The sequence below is a fragment of the Barbatula barbatula genome, assembly GCF_947034865.1.
Source record: "Barbatula barbatula genome assembly, chromosome: 15".
NCBI classification, from domain to species: Eukaryota; Metazoa; Chordata; class Actinopteri; order Cypriniformes; family Nemacheilidae; genus Barbatula; species Barbatula barbatula.
Genome location: NC_136778.1, coordinates 11,681,858 through 11,692,242, shown reverse-complemented (window position 1 = coordinate 11,692,242; position 10,385 = coordinate 11,681,858). Strand labels below are relative to the sequence as shown.

The following is a 10,385-nucleotide window of genomic DNA, read 5'->3' as shown; positions in this document are numbered from 1 at the left end:
TATTAGGGTTTCGAGCCCGAAGGGCTGAAAACCTTTTGTTTTTGTAGTGATTTTTCTTCTTCTTCTTTTTATTATTATTTTTCCGCCTTAAAACGCGTCGCCCAGCCCAAACCGTAAGTCGTAGAAACTCGAGACTTTGTCAATTGGTTGTATCTGTGCAGGTTTCTCAGATACAGTGAACCAGCCAAATCGGCCCATAGGTGGCGCTATAGCGATGGCCAATGCGTTTGGGCTCAGTGCTCGTAAACCGGATGTCGCACAACAAAGTGTTTGGTGTCATTGGAATCCTTGGCTCCGATTTAATTTCCGGTATGCACATTTTTCCGCTAATTTGCATTTTATGAAAAAAAATGAACTAGTCCCTGGATTTTTGCCCGATCGGAACCAAACCAACGTTGATGAATTCTGTGGAGTGTGAATGTAATATTAATTGAAAAAAAGAAATTGAAATTTCGATTCAGGGTCGCTAGGGGCATCAAAACCGGAAGTAGCCAGTTTCACTAAAATGACCATAACTCGTGAACCGTTTGAGCAATCTTCACGGGGCTTAGACCATATATGTAGACCCTCAGTCCGGGGTCACAATAAAAAAGACTCGGTGTTTGGCCACTAGGTGGCGCTATAAGAGCAAAGAACTCGAAAAGGGCTATAACTACGCAACCGTTTGCCCGATCAACTTATTATTTTGTATGGTGTGTCTTTGTGTCATGCACCATGACTGTATAAAAGGATTTTGGCGTTTCCCAAAAAAACATGGCCGCCATCGGCCAATGAATTTTGAGCACTCATTAGACAGGGTTAAGGGAGGCCGATCGAAACGACACTCGCTGGGCTTGACACTCGCTGGGCTAGAAATATGAACTCATTCGGCCACCGGAGGGCGAAGTAAGTGCATTAACAATTGTGTATCACGTGACATTTGACATATACTCAAACTATTTACATCATATGATAGCTCCTCTCATTCTGAACAACTTTGCCTCTGGACATGCATCTGTCGATCAAACAGTTCGTGAGTTATCGCTGATGATGTCAAAAACCTACTTTCGCGAACTAGTCTTTGGTTTTTCAACCGATTGGAACCAAACCAATGCAGATGTGACTTCTGTGGAGTGTGAATGTAAATAATCATTGAAAAAAATAGAAATTTCCTTTCACCGTCGCTTAGGCACGCCAAAATTTTAAATGGGCGGAGCCTATCACATTAAAATTACCATAAATCCAGAACGGATTAACACATCATCATGGGGCTTGGAACATATGTGTAGACCATCACCCCGAGGTCACCTACAAAAGAAGGTGGCGTTTGGACACTAAGTGGCGCTAACAGAGTAAAAATGGCAAAATTGACGCGTATTTCATTTCTTAAACAATTGTGCATCACGTGACATTTGACATTTATACAAACTAATGATATCATACGATAGTCCTCCACATTCTGAACAATTTTGCCTCTTGATCCATTGATGTAGATCAAACGGTTCACGAGTTCTCGGTGACGATGTTAAAAACTTACTTTTGCTAACTAGTTCTTAGATTTTCAAGCAATTTCAAAATTTCCACCACAGTTCAATTCTCTGGACTCTCTAGGTCAATAATGATCCAAAACATGTTGAGTTTTTTTTGTTGTGTGACCATTACAGGGTCCATTATTATATTAACGTGAAGAATGTACGTTGAAGGTCGCTACTCCTTAATAAATAATCCAACTGACTTGCATTTAAGTAGTATAATACATATGAAGAACCCTGAATGAATGTTTGAGACCGCACACTTCTGAGCTTCGCGTGATTCCCGTCTGCTCTACCCAAGGATTGCTGCTTAATCCTGTCATTTTTCTGTGTGTGCAGGACTTTGATCCGTCGTGGGTGTGTTGGGTAGTGCCCCCTGAGCCTGTTCAATGATGTCACAGTGCCTTGGATGGCTCAGATGACGAGAAACCCGTAATTACTGCTTGCAGTTATATTTATTAATATAATTATTATTATATTCCGTGTATGTTCTCATGTCTATTTTTTCACTTGAGCGGATTGTTAGTTTGCGTTTTCTGATTTTAATTTTTAAGAATGTTTAGGGAGTGTGAATTTCTGTCACACTACACAGACAGCCAAAGCCATGTCTGGAAGTTATTATCAGAGATTTTATTCTCTGGAATATGTAAACGCAATGCATTCATTCCTAAGAAGAGACACAAATGATTTCAATTTATACTTTTCATATAGAAACAACCACAAGGTGGCGTATATGTCCATCGGCACAATGTCAGAAACACATCCTTCAGCTATTGGGGCGCAGTGCCCTCAAAATGCAACGACGGACGTACCCTGTGAGACCACTGCCAGTGACAAACTGAAGGTGTATTTTTGCAGGCTGAACAGAGTATAGTTTTCTTCTAACTAAAGTTAATGCGCGCGTGTAAGAAGGAGATGATGTACAGAGGAAACGATCATGTAAAAACGGATACAGATGTTTGTGACGCAGAACTTCGCCTTTCTCTTGCCAACCATTTCCCCATCGCACTGTGTTAAATGTAAAAACAAATCAGAAATGGGATGTATAAAATATTAGCATAACATTTTAGGATATTTTAATAATAACCAAATTTGGTTTATGCAAATCCGTATAATTCCTAATAGTTATATGTGTATAGGTAGGCTATATTTGATCTGGCCTATATGTTGCACGCTGTATAGCACATTCGGCCGGCGCCTAAACTATTTTTCTCCAAGACCAAACTGTTTTTTACCTGTTGTTTTCCATGCATTTCTTAAAACATTGATGACGAACAGTTCCGAGTCCTGATAAGGGTCAGTTCATGACTGGGTCACTGGACTAAATGACGCGGTCTTCTCACACATGCGCTGTCCAGCGTTCTGAAACTAGCGGTTTTTATGTATCTGCTATTAATTTGTTGCGTTTGTAGCGGAGGCAGTCAAGTCTGACCGCAGAAAACAATTAATATTGAATAAAGGTTGGCCGTGGATGCAAACACTGAGTCATCATAGGCGTTCAACCCAGGAGGGTGGAAAGTGATAAAGCAAACAGTCAGGGCACGAATCACAACACTGCATGTAGCTTTCTCACCTACTGCCTGCTGCTTCATGGTCACTTAAACAGTAAATTATTAAACATCATGAAACTGCTAGGTTTGAACAGCAGTCTCTAGGTTGCGGCTATAATTACTTCAAATTAAAGCATATTGGTGTTGGAGCTGTCAGTTTAAAGGGAAACCCTCTTATTTGTGTTCAGCTTGTTTTACTCGCTTAAGGCCTACGATTTTTCTCTCATAAAAGGCCGCATATGACGCACTAAATAGCCTATGGTTAAACTTTGCGATACTTTGATGGAAGACACACTATGAAGTTTTGTTGTGTAGGCCTATTTGCTATTTTAAAATGAGACGCGTTAGCTTAAAATAAAAAGTCATTTAATTTGAGCAGTATGCAAAATGTTTCAGTAGCCTATAATAAACTATTTTAAAACCAAGACTAGAAGTGCATGCAGAATGACATTAAAATTGTGACAGACGATCAGAATGTGGCGCTTTATAAGATAAATATTATCTGGGATATCAATTTTTCGTAATGTCAAGTCTTTCCAAATCCTTTCTTTTTGCAAAATGCACTAATAAAACACAGAGCAGTGATAAGGTCTTGTATGACTTTTGTTTTTATTTACATGTCTTAACAAAAACCTTTTTATGTTAACCATATAAACAGTCAAACTAAATGTGTGTTTACAACGTTATTTAACATATAGGCTACTTGGTTTTCGTTCGATGTGCAAAAGACTAAAATAATCATTAAATAATCCGTATTATATGCATACTGTCCGAATAATTTTGATCAAAACATAAAATAAAATGTTATTTTTTAATGCACAAAATCTTCATGCCATGTGTACTTTTTATAGCAAGCAGACGACATGATTGTCACCAACAATGGACATTCTACAAGCCAAGGCAACATTTGACTATACAGCAAAGAAAGTTTTCTTAGTGTTCTCACATTCTGGTTTTGATTATGGATAGTTTAAAGAGAAAGCCTTCTGTGTCCCAAAAAGTCATATTTTTGACGTTGAATCAGCGCTGTGCTCTTGTTCTCCATTTTCCAAACGTCTGTGTTTTTTCGCCTCCTCTTTTTTCCACTTCATCCGCCTATTCTGGAACCATATTTTGATGTGCCGTTCCGTTAGATTAAGTGTCGTAGCCAGTTCATACCTCCGGGGGCGGGAGATGTACTTGTTAAACAGAAACTCTTTCTCTAGTTCTAGAAGCTGGGCCCTGCTGTAAGCGGTTCGAATCCTCTTCTGCTCGTCCGAGTCCTCGCAAAAGTAGTTTCCTACAGTTGTCAAGATCATAACAAAACTTACAATGACAACCATCGTTATGCGTTCGTATCAATTTCTCTCATATTTACGCATTTTATCCAAACGACTAAAAGCATTCAGAAATAGCTAGCGCAGCTATTACGCAATGATCTTCCAAACTCTCGAACTTCACAAATCCTTGAACCATATTTAGAAGCCACTCACGCATTATTTATACTTCATTATACTTCAATTACTTACATAATTATTATTATAACCCCGTACACACCTGCTGTAGGCGATGGACAGGGCTGAGATCTAGAAACTCTCATCCACGGAAATGCCACCTGACCGCCGAGCCGAGTGCCAGTTTCCTCTGCGCCGCGCCCCGGCTCATTGGTCACGCGGTAGGCATCGATACGTTGGTCTTCGACCCGAAGACAGTTCTGTGAGTGCGACTGTGCAGGGAACGCGAGCGTGTGTTGACACGGAGGCCGCTCAAAGGGCACGCAGTCTCCTCTCACACGACAGTCCAATGAAGAATACAGAGGTTCAGAATAAATCTCCTGCTGGGTGATTTGTGAATACCGACACGCAGGTGGATTGGTCTCAAAGCTGTTTGATGTCGGTGAATCAAAGTTATCACTGTAGAACACATCCAGAGAATCCATCCCGGACTGGACTCTAAACCCGTCGGATCACCAAAGCGACGTCCATGCAGCCATCGAGCGTATGCGTGCAAAATACGCGTTCACCTGAGGTTCAGGTGCACCTGTGGCGTCAGTCACGTGGTTGTGGCAGCATGGATAAAAAGCTAATTATTCATTATGTCAACTTAGCTAAGGGACATTTTTTATTTACTTAAGAGAGCAAGGTGTTGGCCTCGTGTGTCTGGCCATTGTAAACTCATATAGAAGTTCTTAGTCAAGGCAGCAGCAGGCTCGCTTATCTCTTGAATGTTTGGTTCAGTGTCACACTTTGTTTAATGCAAGATGCAGGGGCAGGCGCACTTACAACGCGTATTCTAATCAGCGCTATCGCAAGCTAAGAGATTGATTGCGCATGTAAATATGTAAAGCTGTCATTCAAAGGTGCGTAGGTGGAGAGAATATAAAGAACTACATAGGCATCAGAAAATATCGACCGCTCCTTTTCAAGAAATGCACTATGGTTTATGGGCCAATTATTAATAACTGCTGATATGCGTCTCATTCATTGACTCTTCATCGTTGTTTTCACTGATACTTTGAATTTTGAACCTGTCATCAGATCGCATTTGATTGTATTTCAGCTCACGCACGTCTCCTAACAAAACCATACAATTGGCCTTTAAATAGAATGACGTTTGAATCCACAACGAATAGCACTTTTTGTATTTGACTAGTTCAAAGAGACCCCAATCACGCTTATTTCCACCTAACTACGTTCATCAAATAAATGAATAACACATTACATTCTCTTTCATTGTTACGGATGATATTACCATATATTATGTTATTCAAAGCTGACCTCTTTAAGAAGCGCAATGCATTCTTACCCGGACAAATCCACTAGGCACACTTGATAATATAGTGGGCACGCTCAGGAACGTAACAATAGGACGAATCAAAGAGGAGCTGACACGTCTCAGAAAAGGCCCATTCTTGAAAGCGTGACAAAAGCGCTCGGGACACATTGTGTGATGACCAAGTTCCCACTAAATTAAGTCACCATGGACAGCACTGATGGGACACGTGTCTTCACAGTATCGTCACCTTTGAAACAATCGGGTTTGGACTCGCACTCAGAACCCCTGTATGAAGCCCAAGCGATTCTGAAAACTGCGTTTTTCACCACACTAAAACTATTAAAGAAGGGGTTTTCGCAACTGAAGACAAAACAGGTTTGGGAGGCATTCATTACCGGAGTGCCCCTCTTCTCTCCAGGCGAAAGCAGCTGCAAGCGCTTAAAATGGGCTTCTATTAATTGCTCTTTGTCATGCGTAATTGCCCATTTTGCGACAGTGCGTAATCTTTGGATAGCTCACTTGTATTTTGTTTACGTTTAATTTTCGGTTTTCAGCATCGGATTCTCCGGCATTGGTACTATACCAACCGCACCATAGACATGCCGTAACACCAGATGACAGATTGAATTTTAGTTGGTCTGGCATTCAAAATGAAACTACCTAAAAGTAAACTAAACCGAAAATCTGGCTTCAGATATAGAATAAAATAGAAATAAAGTCACTAAAGTGTCCTAGGAGGACCGTGTCATAAACGAGAGTAGGTCGAGACTGAAAAAAACGTTTTGTCGGGGAATCTCTCTCACACACCTGCGAGGGGTGACGTCTAATTCGATTAATAAGCAATTCAATATATATTCATTAGGTGCCTTCACTTGATAATATATGATCGTGAAGCGAGACATTGAAAGGAGGCTATTTATTCTCTCTGTGAAAGGACCTGCGTGGGACCAAAATTTCACCTGCTTCCCTTCTCAATTAGGAATGTATCCCGAACTCTGACGGAACACGAGTTAAATTAAGCGTTCTCTAATTTCCTATCACCCCTCCTACGTAATCCCTCAATTTTCAGCATGCCCCCTCAATTTGGCCCAAGTTGAAAGGTTCAAATAGTGCCTAATGAAACAGTGACTAAATCGTTTTCTCGCGCGCGGAGGAACCCTGTAGACGTCTTGTGAAAGGCCTTGAGCTCGCCGCCGTCGGGGGTCCGCCGGCTAAATGCGAGTTCCTGGCAGGACAATCTAACCTGTCAAAGCCTTTGGCCAGCTCTGCGTAGCTTTTTTCCTCCGTCGTATTGAAGGAATTGCTACATAAGCAACCAACGTGGGACAAAAACTGCAATTAAACTCCTTTCGGATTAACTTAACATGGGGACAACCGTCTTTTGAAAAGCAGACATAGAATAGAGGCCTGGAGATCAGGCGACGTATAATTGACTATCACCTGGCTTGTGAGATAGAAATTCTTCACAAGCCTTTTGTCGGTTAAGGAATACATGAGAAAAACACTGGGAAATAAGTGAAAATGTATATCCAAATGTTTAATGATATTATAGGGTGAGTCTACATATTTATAACGATACGGAATAAAACAATTACAGAAACATGAATGACGGGTTAATAATTCAGTTTGTAGGAACATTTAGAACCTATAATGAAATGAGTCCCTTTTAAACAGTTTGAGCGGTCCGAAGTATTTGATAATAAAACATTCGTAAACACAATTGCACGTTAATGCACGTTTTCACAAGAAATGGAGAACTTTTCACGTTGCCCGATAATGTCCTCTCAATTGTAAAAGTGAAAAAGATAAGATTGGACGCGTTTTACAGTGACACGTCCTTTAAGTGGTGCGCACATGTTACCTCAAGGATGTCTGCTCAATTGAACACGTGTGTTGCTGTACAGTAAATATTGCTAATATTAATATAATACTTGTTAAAAACAGTTAATTTAGATGTCAAAACATTGAGCACATGGTAAATTAACTCATTACTTTCAATTATGTTTCAAATTAAGAAAATATTGTTTAAGGGCTCGAACGATCTTTTTTTTAACTTGTTACCTTTGGATTGACAATACACAAGTTTTCCTTAGTTTGATCCCAGATGAAAAGTTGTGATTTGTTCATAAACTATTCATGCTATCAACATATATACTGTTCTAAATGTACACAGATTTTTAACATTTAGAAAAATATATATTTTAAATTCACATTTGTAAAATATGGACAGTTGAATCTCAGTTCAATGTTTAATTAGTAAGATCCAGAACGCAGTTCACAAGTGTAGTTACACGTTATTTTATTTGTTTATTTAAATAAATACAAATATACACATTTTCTTTAATATGCACATACAATTCGGGTGAAAAAAATGCTCAGTATTCTAGGACACATTGGATTAACAGTCCGCATATTTACAATATCAAACAAAGGTTGTTTTATGTCCCCATAAAGATGTCCAACATTTATCCTTAAAAACAGGGTTGACAGCTCTCTTTTTTTCAAACACCTTCAACAGTAAAAACTCTATCACTCAGCTATTATTTCACAGTTTGCTTTATAATGCAGCAAGCCAAGACGAAATTTAAATATCTTTAGTGCCACGGTCAAACAATTATTTCAGAGGGAAAAGGGAGAAATTGACCCCCATATATCAGGGTTATAAAAGGATGCATAAACTGTTCCACAAATTGAGCCGTTTTAACGGATCCTACATTTCAATGTGCTATGCAGGGTGCCAATTTAGGTCTGTGATTTTATGTCTCCCCTAGATTGGTAAAGTCTCTTTCTCCTCTGAGACTGAGACAGGTGAAAGGGATTCTTCATCTTCTGAGCGCGGATAATGTGTGTGGTTGCCTGAGCATTTGCATCCTGCGTGCGCGCTCCTTTGCGTACCTTTTCCTTCTTTCTTGTGTTTAACGCGGCGGTTTTGGAACCATATTTTCACCTGTTTCTCTGACAGGTTAAGATATGTGGCTATTTCAATCCTGCGTAAGCGCGAGAGGTACATGTTAGACGAAAATTCACGCTCCAACTCGAGAAGCTGAGTGCTGGTAAAGGCGGTGCGCATCCGTTTGCCGTTCTGTATGTGGCTGTTATCAGACGCGCCTAAAAGGAAAAACAAGAAACCAACAGGTCAATATACACTCCCACAGAATTCAACGAATGTTGTCACTGCAGATATATTGTAGATTGTAATAATAAAATGTCGAAAACAAATTTTGAAAAGAATTACACGAAGATAAAACACATATAGAGATTATTACAAAAATGAAAAAAAGTGATTATTATGTGAAGTTGCAATTTGCTAACTGTTGTTTTCACTTTCAAAAACTTCACTGTGAAAGATCTCGTGATAAGGAGGAACAGGTGTTTTATGCGCGCGCACTCACCTAGAGAGAGGCAGTGATACCTTCGAGGGTCAGTGACGCCGAAGCTTGTGGGCGTGCAGACAGGCGCGTGTCCGTGTCCCGGGTGCGCTATCGCCGTGCTCTGTTGATGTGCCAACCTCTGACAGAAATTCGCCTCACCGGCTGAGAAACCCTGTCCCTTCAGTAAAGGGATTCCGGCCCGGGAAGAGTGGATATGCGAGGTGACGCAGAGTGGACACACACAGAAGGTGCCTGTCTTCCTGGACGGACAAACGGGTGCAGTCACGGTCATGACGCCGGGAGAGTGCATGCTAAAAGGGATGAGAAAGTCCTGACCCGTGTGCTCGCTCAAAGCAGGGCGCGCAGGATCCTTGATGATCAAGGAGTCTACGTAGAAAGATCTCGACATGATAGCTCCTGGCTGCGTATTGATGCTGATGATGTGATATCCCTCTGATGGCGTTGCTCCAGAGACTTGCGCAGTACACAGTGGTCTTAACACTGTTCTGAAGCCCTCAGGAGCTGGCTTATGTTTGATAGTTCAACAAAAGGGACCCTGGAGAGGGCCGGCCCTAACGTCACCCACGTGCGCCCACGGCCTAGGGGCTTTAGTACCTCTAGTGTCCACAGACACGTGATGCCCATGCGAGCCTCCAATCAAATCTTTATCCATCGAGTCTTGTTAGCTTTTGGATAGTCTCATCAACACAGCCAAGTGACACAACAGCTCTGCTAAGTTATGGAGAGCTGCAGGCGACCGCACTTAGTGAGATGGCAATAATTTTGCACTTGCTCCAAACCCCTGCCGCCCTAATATACTAATACAGTCTATACATACAAAGCCTATGTAGAACACTTACGAATTCATATACAAATATAAATAATACGTTTATTTATATCAATTGAGCATGTGACAAACATGTCAGATACGTCGCATCATTCATTGGTTATTTGAATGTCGTTTATAATATCCGGTTTTTAACGCTTTGGAAAGTCATGTTAACGATATGATTGTAATGACAATGAAGTTCTGTTCACTCTGGGGCAGGCGCACACATTTATAAGATGTGACTCTAATAAACAAACTTCTTTCCAATATTGTTCTAAAAAACATTTTAGAAATAAACAGATTTCAAACTAGAAAAATGAATAAAACACATACCGCATGGCAATGCAATCTTAATTCAGGTCGCTTTAGA

At 40.6% G+C, this 10,385-nt stretch overlaps 2 protein-coding genes across 2 annotated transcripts; both read right to left on the bottom strand.

Moving 5' to 3' along the window:
- Window positions 1-3,676: 3,676 nt before the first annotated feature.
- On the bottom strand, window positions 3,677-5,055 carry LOC306904919 (pancreas/duodenum homeobox protein 1-like). The gene is made up of 2 exons (XM_079475136.1): window positions 4,598-5,055; window positions 3,677-4,340 (listed from the first exon to the last, which is right to left on the bottom strand). The coding sequence occupies exons 1-2, from the start codon at window positions 4,977-4,979 to the stop codon at window positions 4,063-4,065; spliced, it is 660 nt and encodes a 219-aa protein (XP_079331262.1). The 5' UTR covers window positions 4,980-5,055; the 3' UTR covers window positions 3,677-4,062.
- A 3,043-nt stretch (window positions 5,056-8,098) lies between these two features.
- gsx2 (GS homeobox 2) lies at window positions 8,099-9,776 on the bottom strand. The gene is made up of 2 exons (XM_079475676.1): window positions 9,208-9,776; window positions 8,099-8,923 (listed from the first exon to the last, which is right to left on the bottom strand). The coding sequence occupies exons 1-2, from the start codon at window positions 9,593-9,595 to the stop codon at window positions 8,583-8,585; spliced, it is 729 nt and encodes a 242-aa protein (XP_079331802.1). The 5' UTR covers window positions 9,596-9,776; the 3' UTR covers window positions 8,099-8,582.
- Window positions 9,777-10,385: the final 609 nt, after the last annotated feature.

Coding starts and splice junctions, on each gene's coding strand:
- LOC306904919 (XM_079475136.1), bottom strand. CDS start 4,979: ATGGATTCTCTGGATGTGTTCTACAGTGATAACTTTGATTCACCGACA. Junction 4,341..4,597: donor CTGTCCATCGCCTACAGCAG/GTGTGTACGGGG, acceptor TGACAACTGTAG/GAAACTACTTTTGCGAGGAC.
- gsx2 (XM_079475676.1), bottom strand. CDS start 9,595: ATGTCGAGATCTTTCTACGTAGACTCCTTGATCATCAAGGATCCTGCG. Junction 8,924..9,207: donor GTATCACTGCCTCTCTCTAG/GTGAGTGCGCGC, acceptor TTTTCCTTTTAG/GCGCGTCTGATAACAGCCAC.